This window comes from Macrobrachium rosenbergii, chromosome 16 (genome assembly GCF_040412425.1).
Source record: "Macrobrachium rosenbergii isolate ZJJX-2024 chromosome 16, ASM4041242v1, whole genome shotgun sequence".
Taxonomy (NCBI): domain Eukaryota; kingdom Metazoa; phylum Arthropoda; class Malacostraca; order Decapoda; family Palaemonidae; genus Macrobrachium; species Macrobrachium rosenbergii.
In genome coordinates, this window is record NC_089756.1 from 48,793,247 (window position 1) to 48,820,289 (window position 27,043).

A 27,043-nucleotide genomic window follows, 5' to 3' on the forward strand; every position below is an offset into this window, starting at 1 on the left:
TTGCATTTCTGGGTGGAGATTTAACTTGCCAGTCTTCAACATGGTGATGGTTTGTATTTCCTTAGGAATGAAGCATGAATTTTCAGTGATTTGTGTTTTGGCATACAAGCCATAGACTTTCATCATAACCCCACTTAGTCCCTGATGCCACGGGAAAAAGTGCATACCCCTGATTAACCACCATATTTTAGTTTGAGACCAATTTTAGCTCATTCTGAAAAATACTCCATAAAAGGATTGGTTTTGTTATCTATGAAAAATATAAATTACTTAGAAAATTTGTGATTTTTTTTTTACTTTCTGTCGTGATATGAAAATCGGTGCAACAAAAATCAGAAACTTAACTTTGCTGTTATCTATAGCTAAATAATCTTCTGTCTTTGACCTAGATATTTGTTGAATATGAAATTCAGATTGAAATTCAGATGTAATGTATATCATTACTGTATCAAAATACTCTCATACTTATTTGTAAATGAAATATATTCTTATTTTATGAATCTTTTAAAACCAATTTATTACGGAGCATTTACTCATTCAAGTTGCTGGATTTATACATTTCATCTGGTCATTGTATGTAGTAAAAATTTATTGGCATTTTACCATTTCAGGAAGCAAAAAAAACTACTCAAAGAAAAACTATTTAATTTTTATAAATTCAGGCATACATAATCATGAATATCAAATTATGAAAATAACAGTGGAATACCACATGCACTATATTGTACAGGATCACAGAAATGCATTATATGAAATATATACTGTATATATACATATATATATGATGGTCACCAAAATGTCCGTATAATGCAGACACCATTAGACAATAAGTCTAAGCAAAATTAATATCTTTATGTATGACCCCATATATTTTACTTTTGGTAACGTGCTAAAACATTGGCAAATCCTCTGAACAATTATATGTAAAAAGTGCTATAACAACAGGATTTGTGTAAAAAAAACTGTTAAAATACATTTAATTGTTAAGCTTCCATGGTGATTCTTTGGCTTGCTGTTTCCGATACATCTTCAGAACCTTTTTGTTTGGAACAAGCCCTGTGGATAGGCCTGGACGCTTTTTTCTTTTCAGATCTGATTCCTCGGTAACAGGTTCACTCTCAACTGTGTAATTAGCGAGCTCCCCATATGACCAGCCTGAAAGGGAACTTGTCATGGCTGATGTCTGGCGATCTTTTGATTCAAGAGATGGATCAGCTTGCTGAATTACATCAGAGTCATGAGCATACTTACAGTTATGGCCAAATTTACAACGCCCTTTCCTATAATTCCAACATATTTTTTTCCCATTAATTTCTACTACATCTTTGGGATTCTCTGTCATTTTCACATGTTTTTCTAACAGTAATTTTTTATCTTCTTGTGCTTTTTGAAAAGGATTGTAAAATACAGACAAAGAATTGTCATCACCAAAGGGAGAGGGCAGAGCATCTACTCGGAGTGGATTTGCCAGAGAATCTGTTTGCTTAGAATTGTTTTCTACAGGAGGCTTTTTCTTAGGTTCTACATCTTCCTTCTCTAGTTCTTTATCAGGAGGGCACTCAAAGAAATTCACAGGCTTCTTTTGAATTACTCGATTGGACCTGAAATCAAAATGAAGTACCATTACCAATCATAACACAAATAGCACTGTAAATTACTCTCAGTAGTTCATACACGGAAGGAATAACACTTAGCAATGAAGTTTTTATGTGGAACTTAATTTCAGATAAGTATATAATCTATATAGGTACAAAATTACATACTACAATATAATATAAAAAAATTAAAATATTTTCCATACAAAACCATTTGCCATGTATTATACAGCCTAATCACATCCCAAATATTCCCAGGATCAGCATATTCTTTTTTCTGTCAGATAGAAGGTACTTTCCCTATGCAGTTTTTTTTTTCCATCAGACAGAAGGTATAGTTTCCCAATGAGGTAGCCAGTAGGTACACAAAAGAGGAATAATTGACTAAATTGATGCTTCTTCCACTACAAAAACTACATCATTGGCTCCTCCATGTAATGGAAGCTGCTAAATATATCCTCAAGATCTCCATATTACTGGATAATCTCCAGGCACAAGGACAAATGATGATAAAGTTCTTTATAAACTAAAAAAGTGTCGTTACTTAGGTAAGTTCCAAACAGAAAACACTGGCTGTGACCATGGATAAGTTGACATGAAAACCATGCTTGTCTCTTCCTTCAGTTCATAGCTATCATAATCATCCTCATGCACTTTCAATATTCTAAAAGCTGTTATGTTCTACTAGGATGAGGCCTACATTACATCAAACAACTTGACCATAGGACCTGTATCCTCTGCTGAGTTCTTGGGCAATCAAACATGCTGCTTGAAATGGGCCATGGCACTAAGCCAACCTCATAAACCCATGCCCCTCTGAAGAAATTCACTGCCAGCTGGTACAAAGTTTGCAATTAGCCCTTATATATGTCACCACTGTTGACTTGTTGCAGATCTTCCAGCTAAGAGCCCCCACCACATTTAATAGTCAAGTACTGTATGCTTGCAGTCCATACTCAAGTGATGTGCAAGTGATATTACTAGCAAGTGCTAAAGACCCACAATTATGAAGCTGTTTTCAAATTAACCTGAGGACTTGAAACAGGAAAATTTTTTCCAAAACTACATAGGAAAGATATTTCATCAATGCCAGGTAGAAAAGGATGCAAAAACCCATTGAGGTTCATGGATACTCATGAAAATCACACTTCTTGATGGATCATTGTGCAGACACCATCATCTCCATTCTAATGGGTACAACATACATACTCGAGCTATTATGGTCTCCACTTATGATGTTGAGAATTCTCAGTGACCAGCCCTAATGGCTCAGAATCATCAAAAGAAGAGTACCATCTCACTTCCTTTCTCCTAACTTTCTACCAGGGTACTTCTCTGACTGCCAGGCTGAACCAATTTGGTGGGTGTAAAAATATAAAAACTCCCTGAAAAAGTGCATGTCAGTCTTTGAAGTCTAGATTTTAGAATAGGAAATAAAACTGGTAACCAGATGCATCCAGTGCCCTAATACTGACAGCTGGGCATGGTGGAAATGTGAGGAAATATTTCGTAGAATCTCCCTCTCTTTCAACGGCCAAGACTCATCCACAAAACGCAACAGGCGGCTTGTCAGGACTGGGCGCCTCCGAACTATAGAGGACAAATGATGCGCTTCCATATTGACGCCTTTCCAATGGCTGTCTGTCACAGCCTGGGAAGTACCAACAGGCTCGACTGAGGGGGCAGGCCCCACCAACCTCCCATGGACTTCCAGTATACCTCCGCCCAGGTTTAGGGGAATATGACAGGGACCTCTGTCTAAGAGAATTGGGGGGATGAGCTTCCATCTCCTCCATTAACACTGCACTGGCACTCCTATCACTCACTTTGTCCATCAGGACCTTAATGGATGCCCCTAATTGGGCCACAGTGTTCACAATTAAACCGAGTTTCTGGTCAAACCGTGATTCCAGACTGGCAAGGGATCAGGGTTAGAAGCATGGGAGCCAGCATAGGAATAGGTGGTACAGTTGAAGGACTGGGGATGGGAGATATGACAGGCACAGGAGAAGAGATAATAGGAATATCATCAACAGAAGACTTGGTAGAATCCTGACTAGTTAAAGTCTTACTATCAGCTCTAGAAGCTGCCTTTCTTTTCCTGTCTCTTTCTAACTTGGTCCAATGTGACTTTAAAACTTCCATCTTTTATCGTCCCAGTCCTTACACTCGTTACAAGTTAAATCTATAGAACACGCCCCCTACAGTCAATACAAAGGGTATGTGAGTCATATGAGGGTTTAGTCAGTCTTGTAATAACGAATACTAGCTGAACTTGAGTCCAACATGTTACTGTGCAAACAAGTCTCAAACTAGGCAAAAAACAAAAAAGTCTTAATTCAGCTAAACAAGTCTCTAATCAGAGAAAAAACAGGTCTCAAAACAAAACCTAACTATCACTAAATGTGCTGAAGGCTACCAAAGGTAAAATACTTCAATTGGGAAAATATCAACCAGTCGGCAATCAGAGCTCCAAAACAAGCTGCTTCTTACAACCAATGTTCAGTTGTAAGATGTGTATGAACTCTCACTCTAGAAAAAATTTGCAGAACCAACACAAACAAAAAGGGAAGCATAAGTTGGAAAGGCAACTAACATCTGGGTCAATTATAAAACAATGGCTTCACATGAAAGCTTTACTACCACCTCACCCACCTTATTAAAAGGGAGAGAGCTTTTGAAGCTATAAGTTTGATAGCTCCACTGTAAAGCCTACCTACATCTTGTCCAGTTCCAGCATGTACTTGGAATGAAAGCTGTCTGGCAAAAGAAAGAAAGGGAGAAAGCACAAAGGGAAGCAAGTCCTACATCATTCAACCTCCAACCTAATGTCCTCTGAGAACCTTTGGTGAGATGTTCTCTTGTCCTATAAAAGCTTGAATAACTACCTAACTTAACATCCCCAAGGTAAAATGAATTAATGGTAGTCTGGTGATGCTAGAAACTTTACCTTATTACCCAAACAACTTTCTCCAAAAGGCTTCGGGTTGGGTCAGGCCCCTGACCCTGGGAGTTCTCTCCATACTGGATAAGCATCCTCCTCACAAGATGACCAGTACACCCACTTGATTATTTCACAAAGCCAAAAAGAAAACGTTCTTAGTACCGAAAAGCCTGCAACAGGCACAAGAGCATCTCATCTGGATCATCACCAACAAAGTCCCATATGGAGGGAGCAAAAAAACTCTCAAATCTCTCATCAGAGCCTATGGATTTTTGCTACAAATTTCAGGAATTAGTATGAATGAAAAATTCCCATCCCTCACAGAGTCAGATAAGACATGAAAGGTTATGTAACTCACCAACACACTTCACTGATGCTTGGATTAACCAAAAAACAGTTTTGCAGGTGTGAGTGATCTCACTCTAAGGCCTATCCCAAAATCTCATACAACTCCTGAATTTGACTGTGAGGGATGAGAATTACATCTCACTCTCGAGGTTGAAGCCTCCATGGTGGGCAACTTTTTTTTAGCTCATTTGACTGTGAGGGATGAGAATTACATCTCACTCTGGAGATTGAAGCCTCCATGGTGGGCAACTTTTTTTTAGCTCATAAGTATGGACAACTCTTGATGAAAAGAAGCCATACCCTTCAGTCAGAAGACCTGGTTCAAAGCAGTGATAACCTTTCACTGCAGGAATGAAAAGCTTTTCTCAATGAGAGGGATGAAGAAGTCTGTGGTCTTCGGAACAGTAGCTCTGACCTAAGAAAGACCCTGTACGACACCAACTGCAGACGATGGCCCACTTTCTGTGATACACAGCAGCTGATGACTTCAGGAGGCAGCAGACATCTGTGCAGCCCTGCAACAAAAGCCTCTTTCTTGTAGGAGCTACTGGACAGCCTCCAATGAAGAAGGCTAAAGGTCCGGTCCAACAGGCAGTACTTGAGCATGTCTGGCTAACAAAGAAAACTGGGCCAACTCTGGGTGTTTCAGCTGTAAAAGCTAGCAAACCAGGGTACTACTCACCATTGCAGCCAACAAGGAACCACTGACCCTAGAGTGAATAATGCTCAGCAAATCAGACTGAAAGGAGGAAAGGCTTCAACATTCAGATTTCCAAAGGGTGTTGGAAAGCATCTTCCAAGGCAACCCAGTGATCCGGAATGGAAGAGCAGTACACCAAGAGCTTCCTGTTTGGCAGTGTTAAGAGTCATTATTGGAGTTCTCAATAAGGAGGAACAGTCACTGACAGACATCTGTAGTGAAAGCTTATTCACTGGTCTCAGATACAGTAGTGGTGTCGAAAGGAACATAGCTAGCCTTTGAATACCCAGTGGTGTAACCTCTAAACAGAGAAGAACCTAGCAAAACCCTTCACTACTACAGAATCCCTGTGGAAGTAAGAATGGATCTCCTCTTGAAAGATGACTGATATTAGGTAAATAACAATGATAGAACCAGGTATCAGAAATATTAAAAGCCTCAATAGCTATACCAGTGGGTGCATTGGCAAATAAAGAAGTGGCTCTGATTAGTATATCCACCAATGGTGCAGCAGGAATTGCTGGAGTGGTTGCTGGAAGGCAAACAGTTAGTGTAGGAGGAGCCATAGCAAAGTCTCATTCATCATTTATCTTCACACAGTTGTTGAGGGTCAGTCTTAAGGAAAAGTCTCCTTCAACTGGGCCAAATATAAAGCTACATCAGTCTTAGTCACATCCAATGGACATGTGATGGGCATAGGTAGATGAACTGGTATACCAGTCAGTGGCAAGGAAAAAGTCAAACAGAGGAAGAGTTGGTATGGCAAGGACAAGTACAACACCGTGCTAGGCAGGAAAGAAACAGACATGTCTGGTATAGTACTGTGGAAGTCCTCAGGCAAGGTGGGTATGTAGCAGATGTGGTAGGTCATCCTGCTGAGGCAGTCAAACCTCAAGTAAGGCAGGGAACAGGCAGGCATAGCCAGTCACATGGAAATCTTTGGGCAAGGTTTGAGTATAATAAGACAGGTAGGGTTGGAAGTGGGCCTGGCAACAGGAAGCAGATAAAGTGTGAGAATGGTGGGTATCGGGCTGAACAAAAGCGACCCAGACAGTAGGCTAGGAAAACAAGCTGAAAGAACAATAGGAATGAAGACCAACTTCCAGCTAAGATGTCCCAGATGTGACAAATACAACATTGCTGACCAGGAGACAAAGTTTTCCAGTGAAGCCTGCAGAACCCCTTTGGCAAAGCAAACAGAATTAGAGCGGTCAACACTATAACCAAAGATGCAAGAAGATGAAAAGTCTCTGTTGAGGAAGGGTGTGAAAACTTTACGAGCCCACCCAGAAAACCCTTGATAAAAATACTGGATATACACTATATACCAAATGCATAACTCAATGCACACAAAAATATTAAATAAAACTGCAGTAATAGTAAGTCTCCAGAAAAGTGTGGAATAAGTTATTACAGTAGTATGGAACACACACAAAATTTGTACAAAATATTAATAGTATGTTTCTAGAAAAGTGTGGAATAAGCCATTACAGTAGTATAGTAGTATGGAACAGACACAAAATTTTTACAAAACATTATTACACTGTAAAAAAGATTAGTAATAGAAAGAACAATTACTACATACAAAGTAATCCTGCATATTTAAAACTATGTAGAATCACAAATAATAGCACATACTTTAACTGATATACTAAATACAAACAAAGACGTAACTGTTAAAAATCATTAAAAAAAAGCCTGCTTACAGAAAAACTGGTTAATGCTTGAATGTCAATGCAATTGTTGCAAAACTGTAAAAAATAGCCTGCTTACAGAAAAAAAATACTCACTTGTTACTGCCTGAAGGTAACTTCTACCCCCTTTTAAAAAAACAGTAAAAGAAAAATGTAAGTAACTAAAATTACTAAACATCCCCTTTTAAAAAATACAGTAAAAGATAAAAAAACAATGTAAGTACACTAAAATTACTAAACATTACCATAAAAGAACATGCAAAACCAGCAAAACACTGTACTGTAAACATTTTCTTAGCCATATAAATAAATAAAAAGGGGGAAAAGATAAGGTAAATACGGAAAAATAAAGCAAAGACAGAAAACAGCATACTCTTTGCTTTAATACAGAAAACAAGATGAGAAAAAGACACTACAGCAAGCAGGAACTTGCAGCAGATTGTCAACTAGGTAATGACTCATTGGCTAGTTGGCATCACGCAAGAAAAAGGAAATTAACAATGCAAAACTGAATACTAAGATAGAATAGACCAACACTGCAAAAGAACCACAACCTCAGAATAATCATTAAAAAAAGTATTCAGTACTAGTTACCAATATGATCCTGGCTAATAAAATTTAACTATAATGGCAACTTAAAAATACCTAATACAGTACTGTACAAATAAATTCAACTTTTTATCGCTTGTAAAACTTGTGAAAAAAGTCTGATATAAATTATATAAAATGAGAGATGTGTTAATATGACATTTTTATAATAAAATAAAGTTTTATATATACTCGCCCAGTAATTACATAGCTATTAGTTTCACTCGCTTGGCAGCTAAAATTTTGAAATTCGCAACCTTGGGAAATACAACAACAGATCAAGGAGGTCTGGAGCCACTCCTTCGCTGGCCTAAATGGTGCTATTAAAATCAGTGAAACATTTTGGTGAGACTGAAGCTTGTTTATTACTTGTCTCACCATACTGAATGGTGGAAAGGCATAGAGTTCTTTGTTCGACCAGTCCTGTAACATGGCATCTGTTGCCCATGCTAGAGGATCTGGGACTGGAGAACAGAACAACGGGAGATGATGGTTTCTGGAAGTAGCGAAAAGATCCAATGCTGGTTTCCCCCACAGTTTCCAGAGGTCTAAGCAGACCAGAGGGTCTAGTGTCCACTCCATGGGGAGAACTTGTTTCTGGTGGTTCAATTCGTCTGCCAAATGACTGAGCCTTCCTTGAATAAAACGAATCACTGCTCTGGTGTTGTTCTGATCCATCCAGAGAGGGAGGTCTCTCGCTGTTTAGGGAGACGAACTATTCTATGGAAGACAAGGTGCCCAGAAGACTCCTTTACTTGTTGGCTGAGCAGTCGTTGAAAGTCAAGATCTCATTTACCATCTTCAGACAAGACTATTCTCTTCGGGGCTGGGAATGCCCGAAAACCCTGAGAGTCTATCCTCATCCCTAAATAATGAATCTGCTGAGAAGAAGTCAGCTGGGATTTCTGTACACTGATGAGGAGGCCCAAGTCCTGGGCCAGGAGAAGGGTTCTCCATATGTCCTCCATACACTGTTTTCTCGATCAGAACTGAAGGAGCCAATCGTTGAGGTAAAGGGATATCTTGATTCCCATCAGATAGAGCCACTTTGCGAGGGGAGCAAGAACTCAGATGAAAACTTGGGGGGGCTGTTGAAAAACCGAAACACAGGGCATGAAACTGACTGAGGTACTTCCTCAAAACCTCTTTGAGCCTTAAGAGTAGGCTGTCAATGCAACAGGCGTGCCGACTAAAGGAGGCTTCTGCACGAAGGGGATGTTGTATCCTTCCCTCAGGACATTGACTCTCCAAGGTTCTGCTCCCTTCTCCTCCCAACACTCCCAGAAGAGAAGGAGCTGGCCCCTACTTGAGTATGGAGGACATTGTCCTCACTTTCTAGAGGAAGATCTAAAGGCAGACTTCTTAATGGTGTGCGTCAAACAGACGTTAGATCTTGGTCTAGAGTGAGACCTCTGCCTGCTGCTCCAAAAGGGATGCATCTGTAGAGGTGTTCCTGTCCTGGAACTAATGGCAGCTGACTCCTTTGGGCGCCTAGAGGACTGGGTCAAAAGATCTTGGATACTCTTCTTTTGGAGACTGGAGGTGATACCCAGAACTGTAGCTTGCAAAAATAGATGATGATGGTCTAAGGGAGAAAACAAGAGCACCAATCTTTGTGAGGGAGTGTGCCGATCTTTGTGAGGGAGTAACTCCCTTACAAATGAATGAGCACCAAAGCTCTCTTTTTTTCAGTATTTCCATAGCATAAAAAGGCCAATTCTTGGGAGCCATCTCTGATCCCCTTGTCTATGCAAGAAAGGACCCCAAGCCAGTCTGTGGAAGAATCCTGGGGCAAAACAGTGCACTTTCTGATCTTATGTCCCAGGGCACCCACTGACCAATCCAAGCTCATAACTTTGAACACTTTAAAAAGTTTTTCAAGAGATGAGCCAATTCTGACGCGGAGAACATGATCTTCGCTGATGTACACGCTGATCTTTGAGGCCGAATCTATTAACCCGGAGAAGTCCCCCTGGGAGGAGGCAGAAACTCTCAGGGAAGGAGGAAAACTGAAGGCAGTTCTTCCTTGGTCCCTCTTCTCTGCGAGCCATCCTTCCACTTCATTTAGAGTCTTCTTCGCCAAAGAAGAAAGCACTATCTTAGGTAATCTTGAGGACCCAGAAGTTTGAGACTCCATTAAAAAGGCAGACGCAGGCAAGGATGATGCTGCTGGCGAAAAGAAACCTGGAGAGGTAGCAAGCAGAAATCTCAGTGATGAGGCATAAGCCGAAGTGGGAGTGTCTTCGTCCACCATATCTTCCTTGTCAGAGGATACTGGTGACAAAGATAAATCTGCTGGAGTCTGAGGAGCCGATGGAGCCTTCTTAAGCAGACTGAAAATACTATCCAGCTTACTCTGAATAGGGTCCGAAAGTTAACCAACAGCTGCGGGTGCCTGACAACCGGTAGCAGGAACCTGGGTAAGAGGAGTCATTTGTGCAGAAGAGGCTCTTGGTGCTGCACTGAAGAAACTCCAGCCAAGGAGAGGGTGCTGAGATGATGATCGATGAGAAGCACGATGATCGGTTGAAACTGGATGTGCGGGCACCAATGGGTGCTCCGAAACCACTGGATGCTCAGGTGCTACAGGATGTGGAGTCATCCCAGGGTGCTTGGGCACTAATGGGTGCACACCCGCTACTGGAAGCTCGGGCGCTACTGGACGCTTGGGAGCCACCGGGCCCTTGACTTCCAAAGGAAACTCAGACACTGTTGGGAGCTCGGGCGCTTGTTGACGCTCCTTAGAAGAAACAATCCTGGAGGATGAGGGGCACTTACGGGAAGACGAGCACTTGGGCACCGAAAGCAGATTCTCTGGCAAGAGGCTGTCCAAAGAAAATCGCTCCAGGCTGTCCCAGTGACTTCATGAAGGGTGCTCAGGATCCTTGCTCTTCATACAAGGCACTGCAGGAGAGTACGACACATCCACCGTATGCCGTTTCATTGGGCATGATTTGTCCGTGAAGCGCCATTGACGCTTGGGACTTGACTCCTCCGAACTTGACGACATACAATACACATCCACTGAGAGATCTTTCCAGTGGCTCTTGGTTGCAACCTGGGATATGTCAACAGGTTGAACCGAGGGGGGGCGACTACTTATGGGCAGACCCCACCGACCTCCCTTAGGCTACCAGTTTGACTTTTCCCAGGTTTTGGGGAGTATGCCAAGGACCTTTGCCTATGAGAACCGGTGGAATGAGCAGCCGCCTCCTCCACCAACACTTCACTAGCACTAGACACTACTGGATGCTCCGAATCACTCTTTTTGTCCATTAGGACTTTCACTAAAGATGCTAATTGGGCAATGGATTCACTATCAATTCAAACCTTGTATCAATCTTCAACTCGAGGCTGCCCATGGGGTTGGGTTCGGAAGTGTGGGAGCTGGGCAAAGGAGAGGGTGGAATAGTTAGAGGAGTGGGAACGGGGGGTCACTGAAATCACAGGAACATTAGAATCAGATTTGGCAATAGAAGATTCCTGACTAGCTAGAGACTTACTATCCTCTGCCCTAGCAGTTGCCTTTCTCTTCTTGTCCGTGGCCAGTTTCTTTAAATGAGATTCCAAAGTCTTCCACTTTTTAATGTCCTAATCTGCACACTCTTGACACCTTAAATCAACAGAACACGCCTGCCCCCTACACTTTATGCACATCGTATGCAAATCGTACGATTCTTTTGTCAGTCGCTTATTGCAATAAAGTAATACCTACAGCTAGACAAACTTGAGTCCAACATCACGAAAGTCCAGTAACAAGTCAAAATTGGGTAAAAACATCGTAATCAGTTAGTAAAGGTCTCATTAAAGAAAACCTACCACTAACTAAATATGCCAAAAGGCTACCAAAAGAAGAATACAGTACACCAAATGATGATGAAAACAACTGGAAAAGTAAAGAATTCCAAAAATTAAAGCTGCTGCCAACAACTGGTGTACAGCCATCAGCTGGCAGAAACAAATGGAAGCTCTTTGCTAAGTTGTTCCTCTCTTTCCCACGAAAGTGGGCGGGGCAAGTCACCTACCCAAAACAAATAGTGTGATCCACCAAATTTCAAAATTTAAGCTGCCAAGCGAGTGAAACTAATAGCTATGTAATTACTGGGTAAGGTACTTATAGAAAATCATTATATAATCATAAATACGCAACAGAAAATCAATCCACAAAGGCATACGACTGGAGAATCACATAACTATACAACACTGCTGGGCCACATAAAGACACTCGCATTCTGAAGCTGCCTTTTTCTAGTATGAGTAAAGTTTGGTGGTCCTTGGAAAATTTTAGACATGAATATAGGCATTCCTTGTAAGATTATGGGGTTTGTGATGAAACAGTAATCATTATTTATACCTAAAATAGATTCTCTTTAACAGAGCTACTGTTGTACATAAATACAATCTGTGGAACTAGCCAAATGACCACAAGCTTAATCAGCAAGCTTTGCACACAAAGCCTGCCTAAAGAACAAAAAAAGAAAAGAAAAAACAAGGAATGATGAGTACAACAAAATGAAACCTGTCCCAAAATAGGAGGTTAGCATTTGGACCCACAAATAGCACCCGAAGGGCAAAAGAGGCTAACCTTTGATGAACCACAGAATCCAAACAGCAACTAACTAGTCTACGCTCACATATTCATCTCCAGTCTTTGAACAACTCTGAACTCACTCATATCACCATCTATAGTAACACAAAAATAGTATTAATTTTTTATAGAAGTTTAAAGAAAGAATATAGGGTAACTGAAGGAGTAAAGTGTGACATAAGATATGAACTAAAGCAGCTGCCATGACACTAACTTGGTAAAAACTAACCTGTAAATAAAATAATTTATAAAGACATGAAAGAGTGGAGTTAGCTCCATAAGTAACTAACCTCTAGTGCCATATCTGTACTGCATCCATGTTACTCCTGACCTCTGCACAGCCATGCTTATTCTTGACCTCTCAATCGATCATTATTTTTCTCTGAATTTTTCAATCACTAATAGCATGTACTGTATGGCTCTGCCTCTGGCTATCTAATGACCTACAACATGGAATAGCAAGGATGATGTCTTCTCAAAATCCTAAAGGAATAATACAAATGTAAGTCTGAGTTTTACAAACACATACTCCATGGTTAGGGATGGAAAAAATTGTCTTTGTATATATGGTGAGGGTTTCCTTGATTGCTTTGGTTGTATGTATTTTGTCCTTGAATGATGTACTGTTTTTCATTTATTAAATGCAACACCTTTCTTGCTTGTTTTATTGCTTACAGTATTTCCTCACTACTACATTTACCCGTGTGTTTCAAGTGCAAACATCCAAAAAACAAGCAACTGAGGCCTTATCTCACCTAACCTAAAAAGAAAATCAGAAAACGAGAAGGGAGGAAGAAAGGTTGGGGCTAACCATGAAGAAAATTATAAGACTATCTTTTAAAGAAAAGATATGTCATGAAAAAACAGAAGCTGAAAGCAAATGTAAAACCTTGGAAGTGGAGGGAAAGTCAATGAGCCATGCAATCCCGTTTCAATATTTACAGAGTAAATATTAAAACAGGTGGTCTGACTGGTGTTTGTGAAGTGGCCTGGTTTGGCAAGGGCTTCTCCAATGAGCTCCTTGGAACGATGACAGAAACAGTATTTATTATACTTAAAGGAGACAGAGGAAGAGGTAAGAGTGGGAAAACTGATATGTCATGATGAAGCAAAGATGAAGTACCTTTGAGAGAAACTTTCCTAACATGGAAGAAATAGTCCAACTTCTTACAAATTTTTAAAGTCATCTGTATTCTTCCTAGGCATACATAACAAAGTCCTTCATTTAGGAGTATCTCTCTGTACAGCCTAAAGTCAGTCATTGAAACTTTGTAACAAGGCAGTTAATGTTTATTATGTGGGGGAGAAATCCCCATTCACCTGCTACCACTGAACACTTTTTCCTTTGGAATCATGGGTTAAGCAGAGTGGCTGAGATAAGATTGTGATTTGCTCCTATGGTAATATAAACCACTGTCTTGTATGTCAGGGACTTGCTCCTCAGGTGGGAGGTTGTCTCAAAAATGACTAGCGTGTTGAATCTTCCCCTGGAAACTTATTTGGTCTGGCATAGGAATGCCAGAATGATGTGGCCCTGATCCTGAGTAAGAAGCACCTGGAATCTTCCTCGTACAGGAAAATCTCAGAGAACAGTGTGACAAATTGGAAGGCAGGTAAAATATGGCCATTAGAAAAACGGGTTCACAATATAACTCTACCCCACCCTCTTCAAAGGGAGAATGTAAAGAGTGGAGTTCTAAGATGATGCTTGATTGTGTAGCTTCCCTGTATCTCTTTGTTGGACGAGTCGGCAGAGTTGTGGCCTAGCACTTGCTAGGCCTGAGTTCGACTCTCCGGCCGGCTAATGAAGAGTTAGAGGAATTTATTTCTGGTGATAGAAATTCATTTCTCGCTATAATGTGGTTCGGATTCCACAATAAGTTGTGGGTCCCGTTGCTAAGTAACCAATTGGTTATTAGCCATGTTAAATAAGTCTAATCCTTCGGGCCAGCCCTAGGAAAGCTGTTAATCAGCTCAGTGGTCTGGTTAAACTAAGATATACTTAACTTTTTCCCTGTATCTGTGCCCATTCCAGTATTTACTAGGCCCAACTTAGGCTCACCAAAATTGCCTCAGCTGTCACTTGAGTGAATGCAGGTGGAGTCGCCTAAGAAGGATAAGTTTTTCCAGACACAACAGGTGACTGAGGACCACCTGCAAAAACTGAGCTGGTTGTTCCTGTCGTGACAGAAACTGCACTTAAATCTAAGTGAGCCTAGAAACTCTAGCATCCTGTGGAAAGACTTGCTGCTGCCATATCTTTAAGCATGCTCAGGTACTTTTCATGCTGTTACAGTATGAGATCCAAATTCTATCAGTTTATCAAAATCCCCAGTTAATGGCAAAACAAAAGTTGATGGTTTCTGTTCTAGAGTAATTGCACCTATAAGAATGTCAGAACTAGCCAATCATCCAGGTAATGCAACAAGCATATGCCCTGTGAATAGGCCCCAGCCTATACCAAGGTGAACACCTGTGTGAGCCAGAGTGAGATGTGACTGAGCTCTCACTCTAAGAAAACTTTGGAAAACCAAATGTTGTCCTGAAGGGTTCAGGGAGCAAAGGGAGTAACACCTTTTAAGCCAAAACTCTAAGACAGAATTCCCATTTGTGAAGTCTACCAGTATCATGGCAAGTCAAACACTTTCAGTACTTGGTCTGACTGCTGTCCTGCAGAGAAAGGAAGAGGAAATTGCTTACCCTTTCATCAATCTGTGTACCTATGGCAAGATGCATTTCTGGGCTCGACCCATGTCACCCAGTGAAATGGTTCCAATAGCACTCATTTCTAGGCAAAGACCTGTGTCACCCAGTGACCCATCCCTGCACTTTCTTTCCCACCTGGGTGATATACCAAGCTTGGTGGGTGCTAATATTAAGATGACGACGCGGTCACGTGATAACGCCTAGTGGGTAAGCGGGTAGGCAACCTTTTTTGCGGCTCACCCAATTTGGGAATTTGAGAATAGAGAGATCTATTGGACGAAGGCCTGTGATAGTGGAATCCGCTCACCCCTAGTGCATACCAACACCGTTATGGTGTTCACTCCAGGGGTAGTAACCCCAGCATTGTGGATAGCTTTTTCTCTGGTATATTTAGCAATATTTATGCCTAGAAATGACTGCTATTGGAACCATTTCACTGGGTGACACAGGTCTTCCCCCAGAAATAGATTTTTCCTTTGTCAAAATCCCTTTTTTGTTCCAGAATCTTGTGGGTGGCAATCTGGTGGTAAAATCTGAATTCCTGCAAACAAATTCTTGGAGGAAGGGTCCAAGAGATTCTGAGTCTCTTATCAAGAACTGACAGGTTCTGAGTTTGTCACATACTCATGAGAACAAAAGGAATCCCGACAAACCAGATGAAATACAAAATGTCAACATTCTATAATGAGATCTTCATCCAAGGGCTCAGGTATCACTGAAGTGAATGCAAGTAGAGTGCCTGTGCAAAATAAGCTTCTCCAGAGACAACAGGTGACTCAGGACTTTTTGCAGGACCGACCTGGTTGTTCCTGTCGTGGCATGATAACAGGAAAACTGCACTGAAACTTCCCTGAGCTAGCTGTTGTGATAGCCTGACATAAAGGTTCTCACTGCTACCACATCTATAAATATGCAAAGATAATTTGCTTGGTGCTTGGGATGAACTCTGATTTCTTCCAATTTATTCTGATCCCCAGTCATGACAAAATGCCAGGAAGCAGTCACTGTTCAAGTTACAACTGTGCCTGTGAGGATACCAGTTGTCCAGGTAACATAGCAAGCACATATCTTGTGACTGGGCCTAAAATGACACCACAGTGAACTTACATGTAAACGCCTGGGAACTGATAGACAGTCTCTTTGTACACACACAGCAGAGGTTCTTCCTGGATGGCTGATGAATGGCACCTAAAAGTATGTCTCTTTCAGATCCACCAAAAGCAAGAGGTCACCCTCTCTGATGGGACTCAACATGGTGTGTTTATTTCCTCTCTTGAACTTAATCTTAAGGACAAACTCATTCAAAGAAGAAAGATGATTGACTGGTCAACAGCTACCAGTTGCCAGCCCCACAAGGAAAATATGACTGTAAAAGCCTGGACAGTGGTCATCTACAACTTCAATTGCATTCTCCTCCAACAGCCCCTTCACCTCTGCTAACAGGGCCAAAGCTTTAGGAGATCCTGAAGGGTAGGCTGGAAACAGTGGTCAACGATATACAGTAGATAAGGGCATCAGTCCTTGAACGGTCCCAAAAAACATAGCCTACCCTGGGCCCCACCTGCCTGTCTCTGCCACATTATCTAATTGCATAAAGAAGATCCTGCTGGAGAGGGGAACTGCCAACCTATATGTCTTCCCTTCATGTCCCTCCTTAGCTGGAGCAGGTGCAGAAGACCAAAAAGGAAGAGGTCTGGGTTTTTCTCTTAGTTCTGTTGAACCCTCTCCTTTCAAGGTGTCCTGGCTACCAGAATACCTCCACCTTCCTCTTCAGAAAGCTTAGAGAGGAACCCAAGAACAATTTTTTCTACTGTACTAAAGCTTAGAGATGAATCCAAGACCAATTTCTTCTACTAAATTACACTACTCTGCCAAAACATGTCAGAGAGTATTGGCATACAGACACATCTTCTCAGAACAAAGTTTGGGGTTCCTCCAGGGAGAATTCATTTGTCAGTTTCCAGACTGATGAAACAACTCTTTGCGGGGTAGTTTATGCATCATCTGGCAAGTATAATTTTCACTGATGTGTCAACAATAGGAAAGTAGCTTGTGTGAACTTTCGACAGCAGTGAATTTTCCGATCTACAGATCAGACTATCTTCCTGATCTAAGAAACCATAAGCAAGCAACAACCACAACTGTCAGAATGACTACCTCACCTGAATGCACCCTAGAATAAGCTCTATCAATGAGATGGGCTTGACCAAGGGGCAGTGGTTGCTTCCCTGTGGTCATTAAACTGTCAATGAGCCAAACAATTTCTTGGAAAAAAAAAAATCCTCCTTTGCCTAATTCTCCAATTAAAGAGTTGGATCCTCTCCTGTACGAGACTAACACACCAGTCTGCCCTGGTGAGTGCTCTTGGGGCATGGACATGAGTAATTGGACTAGCATCACTGACTGCTGAGTGATGATTCGAGGCTGACACTGGGATTCTTGTATAAACCATAAACACCCTGGGTGTCCGCACAATCTAGTGCAAGTGGTTCACCACAACAATCAGCAATTTCGTAATGCTGCAACATTCCACATAAAAACCCTATGTTGAGTGCACATGATCTGGGGATTGTGTATGCATATAACATGAGTTCTTAGCAAACTAGGACTACCTGATGGTTTGCATGAACATGCACATACAGAGTGAAATGCCGAGCGGGATCACACAACTGTGAACTGTTGCATGTAAACCTGTTTACACACTCACAACCTAGGGATCATACTTGTGCCTCACTAGAAGTAGTGAAGACAGGTGAAGAGTCTGGGACAGTCTTTGTGTTTTGAAAGTAAATTGGGAGACAATGGTTACTAAGCATGGAGTGCCCAGTATCAACAGTATCTATGGTACACAATCCCCCAGCTGGTGAGCGAATGCTGTTGAAAACCCCCAAAGAAGGAGGGCACTCACTTGAAGTCTGATGGACTCCTTGTGAGAGTACTTCAGAGACCTGTTCTCTTTTTCTTTCTAACAGAGAGAAGAGACAGATGAAGATGAGGAAGAGCTGAATGAAAAGGAAGAGGAAGATACCACTTGTTTCTTCACCTTACTCTCCTTGGCTACCATAGGAAATGTGTCAAAGCAAGCAGTGTCAGAAGAGTACAACCTGTGCTTGATAATGCAAGAGTATTCCTACTGGTAAGGCAGTCAATACAAGAAGCTCAACAGTGTTGAGTTCTTTAGCGAAAACAACAGCAGGATCAGCGGTAAAGAAGAATCACTCACAACACTGCAAATGTGTCAGTACCCCAGGAAGCCTGTGATGAAGCAACGGTAGGAGAGGGCGAGCCACACATGTGCACCACTACCTCACCTCGGGAGAGTCTGGCACCTGTACATGGATCGGCACAGTACGAGAGCTTACACTGATTGCCTAACCTCACAAGTGGGAGGGAGCCATAAAGATTCAGTAGTACTAAAGGTAGAGTAGTCCTCTCCATAAAAACCAATGAACATCTTTTTGCTTTCCTCCGCAGCTGCTGGACCTCTGTACAGGCAGTCCCCAGTTATTGGTGATCTAGTTTTACAGTGCTTGTCTAGCCATGAAAATCGGTGAATTTTGGTGCCAATATCCACTTATCAGCACCGATACATACCTAACAGAGGTGTTGATCTCCGGTTATTGGCGGCAATAAGTGCTGAAAATCTCAGATTTTCGCTTATCGTCACACCGTCGGAACGGAACGCCCACCAACAACTGGGGACCGCCTGTACCGTAAAGAACAGCCAGCACACTCCTAAGACAAAGGCAGAACAATAAAACTGGTTAAACTAACACCAAGAACACAATGTGGCCAAATATCCACTTACATACTTCACACTGTTTGTTGCCCACTTTTCTAATTCAAAAGCTTGTTGAAATAAAAACATAAATAACACACACATAATAAAAATATGAAAGATGCTTCAATTTGATCTTCAGTACGGGCACAATGGTGGCTAGAGAGATTCCTCCCCACCTAGCCCACATACCACCAATTTGTTACCTTGTTACCAAATTTCAACCATCAATTCCAGCTTATGATGAGGAATACTCCTACATTCCTGGCAATGGTTTGTATTCCCATAAAATAAAAAATGCTTTATCCATCTGGAAGAAATCCTCTCCATTGATATATGCCTTTCCTCTACAAAGCACAGTTTGCCTAACTGGGATTATGACAAGGAAAACATTAAAGTTCTTTGTAGTCATTTCCCAACCAATGCAATGGGGAAGGAAAGGGTGGCTCCTTGCCAGTTACAACCGAGAGCAGAAGGTGAGGTTATGATGAATTTCTGTACATACTTAGGCTTAGCTATATGATTGATGGAACTACAGGACAGGTTCCATAGGACAGGTTAGGATAAAAGGGAGGGTGGGGGTGGGGGGTGAGAGCCTGCCCTTGTGACATCTTTATACAGTAATGTTTTGTGATTCATACTGCTTAGCCTATATGCAATACCATTCATTTTTACATATGCTTACATTATAGTTTCAATATTTTACAGTATTCCTATTTGTTTTTTCCCACAGGGGTCCACTCATAATGGTTATATAAGAAGGACACAAAAACACAAAGTTTGCATGAACATCAATACTCAGAAATACATAAAACATGGGAGAAGTCATCAAAGCAATAACCTTTATCTAACAGCTCATGTGCAGTGTGTGGAAAGAAGCTTAAATATCATCATATTAACATTTCAGTACAATTAATACCTGGAACATACAGGCCTACGGTTTATTTCCATGATGAGTAACTAATGTGTCGTACATTAGTCCCCCTTAGTGCTTGTTTAAACTGGTCTACCTTAAAGCAAGCCTTATCAATAGCGTGTCACTTAAAAGCAAATTACCCTACTGTGCAGTTAGCTTCAAACCTCAATGTGCACTGATTTTTTGACGAAGTTTGCTCTGGATACCTTAGCCTACTGCCTACCCGGCGTTGGGTATGTACACTACAGAGGCTAACCATTTTCCCAATCGAATCGAGTTTTCACGACCCTGCAGATTTAAAACTCTACGTCTTGATCCTGTCAACAGGGCGTGGCACGAATTATCTAAGCTTCGGCATACTGAGATAGTGAGATTAGCTCAGCCTAAACCTACCCCAAGTACCGTCGTTACTTTAAGGTAGCCTTAGCTGATGCCTACTTAAGAAATAACAAAGATCCTTATGTAAATTTGTTGGTCTCGTAACACACAGGTTTCACATCAACCAAAGAAATTTAAGATACCCTTACAACTCTTCCGCGAGTTCTTCCTCATCTTCGCTTGAAGAGCTGTAATCAGCGACGAGGCCAGCCATGTTATGTTTACAAACAATGATGATTACTGTCGACATCCAGTTCCATCGGATGATCGAGCTCACTTGGGAGCGTTTGTTATGTTTCGTGTGACTGAAAGCGCCAAAAGGAAGCGTTTCGTTTGGTAATCTATCCTTTGAATTCAATTCAGGACTTCACTCGTTTGACATGTTTCAGCTCACCAACACTCAAAAAACTACTGCATATCATAAATCCTAAATTTTATCTGTGATTATTCACTATCTTTTGTGTGTGTGTGTGTGTGTGTGTGTGTGTGTGTGTGAGAGAGAGAGAGAGTGAGGGTAGATCTAGAAACGCTCTAGTCTGCCAGTCCATTTCTTTAAAATCTGGCTCTGCTTATACGTAGTTCCACATGAAACTGTGGAATTGTATACACATAACCAACTTGGCTCCCTTTGCAACTTATCCAATACCTATGTTGAAAAATAACACACCATGAGTAGGCTATTCGGTCCTAACAGGACATTATTTTTTATCATCGATTCAATCCCTGCATTGCTCAGTCCTTCAAATATTTCTCTCAGTTCTGACTTTTCATCTTCCATTATTTTCAACTAGCCGTCTTTTCTCCTGGCTTGTCTTATTTCATCATTCGATTATGTCGAATTTTCTTTAGTTTCGATTTCTTTCACAATGATTGGACAATGCTGATATTCTGAATTAAACACATAACATTATTGTAGCAACAAGTTATGTTTTGTACATTTTGAAAATCACTTTTACACCCCTCTAGCTCTAAATGGTTTACAACAATGCTGGCTTAACCTAGAACGAACGATGAACTTTTTTTTTTTATCGAAAAATACATTTCTTCAGTATTGGCTAATCTTTTAGTTCTACTACCCTTGTATTCAAAGTGATCGCGTTTCACCACTCCAATTTAAGATGCTTTTACTCTTCTGTGGTCTTCAATAATAAATATGCGATGTGAAGTCTCTATATGCAGTACAAGTTCGACGTATTTCAACATTACGTGCATTTGGATAGTCGTCCATTTCACTATTATACAGTTGCAATTTAAGATATGGTGCTCTTACCTTTCTTGCAGGCATAAAAGCAGCATATCTTGTATTTTGTGTCAACTGTTTCACATTTACATTCAATCAATTACTTGAAATTTTCCAAATGTTTGGAAAGAATAACTAACGCTTACGCCGTCCCCCACCTCACAACCAGTCTTTCGGAATCTTGGTACATGAAAAAATTCATGTGTAGCTGTCAAAATTCCTTTTCTTTTATATATATATATATATATATATATATATATATATATATATATATATATATATATATATATATGTGTGTGTGTGTGTGTGTGTGTGTGTGTGTGTGTGTGTGTGTGTATTACTTCTTAAACAAGTTTCTGTTAGTAGTAGTAATGTATCATTCTGGTTATTTGCCATGTTCTCTTATTTCAATAGTTTTTTCCTACTGACTGAAAACTTGAGAAATGTTTGGTACACCATCATCAATGTTGATCTGCTTGCTCCTCAAATGCATTTCAACTGTTGGTCTTCATACACCAGTTTGTAATGTGTGCTTTCCAGTTCAAGTGTATAAAAGATTAAGCCTAAGAATTTCAAGTCAGCTAACTGGGATCAGTTACCTCACTTTTAGTTCAGTATCATAATTCATTTACCCATGTAATATCTTCATGGCAAACAACCACTTTTGTTTTTTCTACAGGAAATTGGAGACCGACTGAAAAGGCTATGGCATATACTTTTCTTATGGTAATGATGAAAATATGCTGGGTAGGTTTGAGGTTGTAAAATGCAACAAAGCCATTTGCATAAAAGCTTAACATTGTACTGTACTTCTTGGTGACTGATTCGTTATGTCTGACTGATAGGAGGAATAATGTGCTCCACAAAACACTTCATTCTGAAACCACATTTTCCAGTTATAGGTGTCTGCACAACATATGTTATCTATCCACACCTAGAGCCTAGTTCTTGAAACTTTCTTAATGAAAAAAAAAAAAAAAAAAAAAAAAAAAAACATTAAGTTCAATTATTCATGTATTCCTTTGCATCTTTTACAGCTTAATCTCCACTTGTCAAAACCTTGAGACATTGATGCAATTAGTAAAACTCATATTTACACTGTACCTGATATGGCTAAGTGTACACTATACACTTTAATTCCAAAATATATAAATGACATTTATAGATTACTTATAGAGAATTCAGTTACACATTTACAACTATCCCAAATTTCCATCTTAACTTATAAGCCAATTCCATTTGTTTATTAGCTTAAAATTCAGTTGCAAGAATGAATGAAGAAAGCTTATGAATCAGCTGGTCCAAATACTTCACCACTAACACTACTTACACAGTCTGAAGTTAAAGTTGGTGACTTTGACTTCCATATAAAAGTAACATGAACAAGAATGTACATTTAAAACACTTAATGGAAAGTTTAAACCAAAATATGATCTAATCTTCAAATATCCAAAGATTAACTACCAAAATAGTAGCACCAAAAGTTGACAGAAAATTTGGGTCCAGGTTTTCTCATAAGTAACAAAGTCCATTATGTAACAAAGGCTCTATATTACAGCATGCATTAGAATAATTTCTAGGTAGCTTACAGCTATCAGTAATTCCACATAGTTCTACCCTAAACTAACTTGTACTTTACACTTAACATTCAATTCAAGAGGTTTATTTATAAACGTCTGCATCTAAAATGGTAGCACAGCAAAAATAATTATACTGTAATATCACAGCTGATAAGTAAAGAAATCTGCATAGTAGAGGTCCGTTCAGTTGGGGTGTTACCAGGACTGACCTTGTACAAATTTGAGAATGCATTTGATAAAATATCAAGATAGCAATCCGACAGGCATTATGAAAGCAAAGAGGACCTGAAAGACTCATAGCTAGTCAAGTGAAGACTGGCAACTTGTGAATATCAGAAGAATGTAGTTACTTTGTGTCCATCAAGAATTGGCAGTCCTTTATTATCATAATAATAGAGGAAACAATGATTCCTGGGAGCTGTTCTATGCAAATGACCTAGTGTTAACAGCAGAATCAGAAGAATACATCAGTCAAATGCTTAAAAGATGAAAGAGTGGAATGGATAAGAGACTGAAATCAACATGGGCAAAAACAGAAATCTTATGGAGACTAGAAAACCAGCAAATGAAAATTTTTATTGTGAAGTGGCCATGTGGATATATGAGTGGGGGTGAAATAATTTTCCAGTGTAACAGGTGGGTATCACCAGAGATGTGCAGGTTGAAAATAAAAACAAGTAAATAATGTGCTGAAGTTTCTTTGGCACAATCGAGTTTTCTGTACAGCATATAAGGCTGCAGTGTCATGATCTTGTTGTAGCTGTCTTTGGTTGACATCATTATGAGCCACTCGGCGTGCTGCAGTATGAAACTCTCAGCTACGACTGGGCAGTGCTCAGTAGCTCCTCAGATGTGGTCAAGTGAAGGTGCATCGGCAACGCCTCCAGAATTGGACTTGGCGGCATCAGATACATGATCCTTGGCTAACCTTGACCTTGAATAAAATAAAAATTATTAAGGCTAGAGGGCTGTAATTTGGTATGTGTGACAATTGGAGAGTGGATGGTCAACATACTAATATGCAGCCCTCTAGCCTCAGTAGCTTTTAAGATCTGAGGGTGGACAGAAAAAGTATGGACGGAAAGACAAAGCCATCTCAATACAGTAGTTTTTTTTACAGAAAACTAAAAAGGGTAAAGGGATTTTTGTTTCAAATGTAAAAGAAGTGCAAATGAAGAGATGGATGAAAAATATTGCATTGCATTGGAGGGACAAGCCATAAAAGAGGCAGACCATTCCTGATAACTTGGGAACATACTGGAATAAAGCAGATATTGAGAGGCAAAAAAGAAGGGTACAGACTAATAACAGAAACGATGAAAAGGAAGAGTGCTAAACTACTGGTAAATAAGAGTACCCTATTAGTAAACAGAGCAAAAATGTTTGATGTGCCTATAAAGCCTGTAGTACTCCATGTAGCATAAACATGAACAGAAAGAACATATAGCACATTTTGAATGTTTATCAGTTAATACAGATGGTAAAGATTCATGGGTGGAGTGAAATGGGATGAGCACATGACAAAGGATGTTACAGAAAGATGTAGTGTGAACAGGCTGAAAAGATCTCATAGATTTAAATGATTCATTTATGATGTGAAGTCTTGAGGAGCAGTTAGTAAAAAATAAAGTAGATATGGAAACAATAAGAAAATGATTAGTAGGGTGGAAAGACCTACAAATAATGGAGAAAGGTCATAGATAAAGATATAGACAAGATACGCATTCAGGCAGCAAGTGCATAAAGATAGAAAATTTCTTCCTGTTGTTTACCTAAAATATTTTTTACTATGATACAATATTTTTTAGTTTCATTAGGGCGGCAGAATGCAGACTCATCTCCAACTACTCACACAAGAAACCAAATACAGCCATACCTTAATAGATGCTTCGCTTAATGGACAATTTGGTTAAGGGACCTTTGTGAAATCTGCTCCATTAACATACGCTTGCTCAGGTTAAGGATGGACAAAGATGACCGTCAAGAACATGTATGGGATTTAGTGAGTCATGCATGTGAAGTTCTAAGCTGAAACAAAGGGAAAGGTTCATTCCACTCATGGGTCTTACTCAGTGCACATTTTCTGCTAAACTTTGTCTGTCTGTTTTTTCTTATTCAACTGCTAATTGTACAGTATGTAAGTCATCAAAGCTCCTGAGGAGGCTAGATATGCCAGCAAGGCAAGAGAGAGAAAATCTAGAGATTCAAAAGGAAATCATAGAAAAACATGAAAGAGGTGTCTGGTTGATCTGGCGAAGAAGTATGGAGTGGCAAAACAAACAATTTCTGTTATCATAAAATGTAACAAGGCTGTCAATGGAGCTGTTGTTGCTAAGGGAGTGAAATCTGTTATAAAGGTCTCAGGCAATGGAAGAGGTTGAGAAATTGTTGCTAATCTGGATAAATGAAAAACAGTTAGCTGGTGATAATGTTTCTGAGACCATCTTACAAGTATATGAAAAGGCTACACAACTGCATGCTGATCTGTTAAAAACCACCCCTGGAATGAGTACTGATACAAGAAGCACTCAAAGCCAGTCATAGATGGTTTGAGAAACTGAAGAAAAATAGCATAGCATACACAGTGATGAGGTATGAGGAGGGGTACCTGTTCAGACAGAGACGCTGCTAAGAAATGTGTTATGAGGTAGGTCACTATATAAAGGCTGTAGATTTGGTTCCCCAACAAAGTGTTCGTTTGTGATGAGAGGCCAGTTTTGGAAGAAAATGCCAACCAGGACATATATCATTCCAGAGGAGAAGTCACTGCCAAGGCACACTTTTGCTCTGTGGGAATGCTAGTGGGGACCTAAAACTGAAGCCTTTGTCTGCAGTTCAGAAAACCGAAGGGTTCTTAAGAAAAATAATGTAATGAAAAATAAATTAAACGTGATGGGGAGGGCTAACAGTGAGGATTGGGTAACTAGGCCATTTTTTATTGAGCAGATGAAGCGGCTGGCACTACCATCAAGAAATACCTCAAAGAGTAACAATTGCCTCTGAAGGACCTTCTTGTGAAGGACAATGATCCTACTCATTCTCCAGCCTCAGAAGCTGAGCTGCTGTTGGAGTTGAACTTTGTAAGGGTGAGGTATTTGCCTCCAAACACGACTCCTCTAATCCACACCGTGAACATGAACTCTACCTGGAGGAAATTTGGCCAGATACTGCGACAAAGAGGGACTTTTGAGGGCTGAGCCAGTTGTGGATATTGTGTCTCTAGGCAAGTCCAAGGGGTTGGAACTAAGTAAGGATGATGAGGGGGAAGATTTAATCAAGAAGGACAAAGAAGAGCTCACCACAAAAAAACTAGAGGACTTTTAGAAGAAATATCAACAGACAACAGCTGAAGACCTGTCCTTAGAGGAGGAGGTGGAAGAAGAAGGATGTCTCTAGTTCACTGATAAACGAAATGTGTGAGTACTGGGGAAAGTGCAGTTTCTTAGAAGAAATATCATCCAGACAAAGCTGTAGCTAACTATTATAAACCTGATAAATGGCAATGCTATCTCTCACTTTGGGGACATTTTAAAATGCATGCAAAAATGAGCACCACAGAACATGTTTTTAGTGATAAAGAAACAAGGACAGGTTTTTAGTGAGAAACAGTGAATCTCAAGAAGAAAGCAACAAAAAGACAGAAAAATAGAAACAATCCCAGAAGCATAGTTGTCTGCTGTTTTTATGTAAGAGTACTCCCATTCCAAACAATTACATCTCTCCTCCTCTTCACCTTCCACATAAGCCATCAACACTCCCAATTACAGGTCAAGTGAGAACAAAGTGATGATTTCATCTATTTACTTTGTTTTTTGGTGTAATTTCTACATGCTAGGCTAGTTAAATTCAAGTTACAATGCTTTTAATTACTATATTGTATTAGAGCTCTGGAATGGATTATCCCAACTCCAGCTATTTATGAGAAAAATTCACTTGGTTTAAGGACAGTTCCTTTTTCCAAAATCTGTATGTATAGCTTTGTTCTCAT

General features: G+C 40.2%; 1 protein-coding gene across 1 annotated transcript; it reads right to left on the bottom strand.

The window, feature by feature from the left end:
- Nucleotides 1-628: 628 nt before the first annotated feature.
- Nucleotides 629-20,542, bottom strand: LOC136847419 (uncharacterized). Its single transcript, XM_067119090.1, has 2 exons — nucleotides 20,385-20,542; nucleotides 629-1,601 (listed from the first exon to the last, which is right to left on the bottom strand). Exons 1-2 carry the CDS (start codon nucleotides 20,483-20,485, stop codon nucleotides 977-979), a joined length of 726 nt encoding a protein of 241 aa, XP_066975191.1. The 5' UTR covers nucleotides 20,486-20,542; the 3' UTR covers nucleotides 629-976.
- Between the last annotated feature and the right edge of the window lie 6,501 nt (nucleotides 20,543-27,043).

Coding starts and splice junctions, on each gene's coding strand:
- LOC136847419 (XM_067119090.1), bottom strand. CDS start 20,485: ATGTCGACAGTAATCATCATTGTTTGTAAACATAACATGGCTGGCCTC. Junction 1,602..20,384: donor GAAGAACTCGCGGAAGAGTT/GTAAGGGTATCT, acceptor TTTTGATTTCAG/GTCCAATCGAGTAATTCAAA.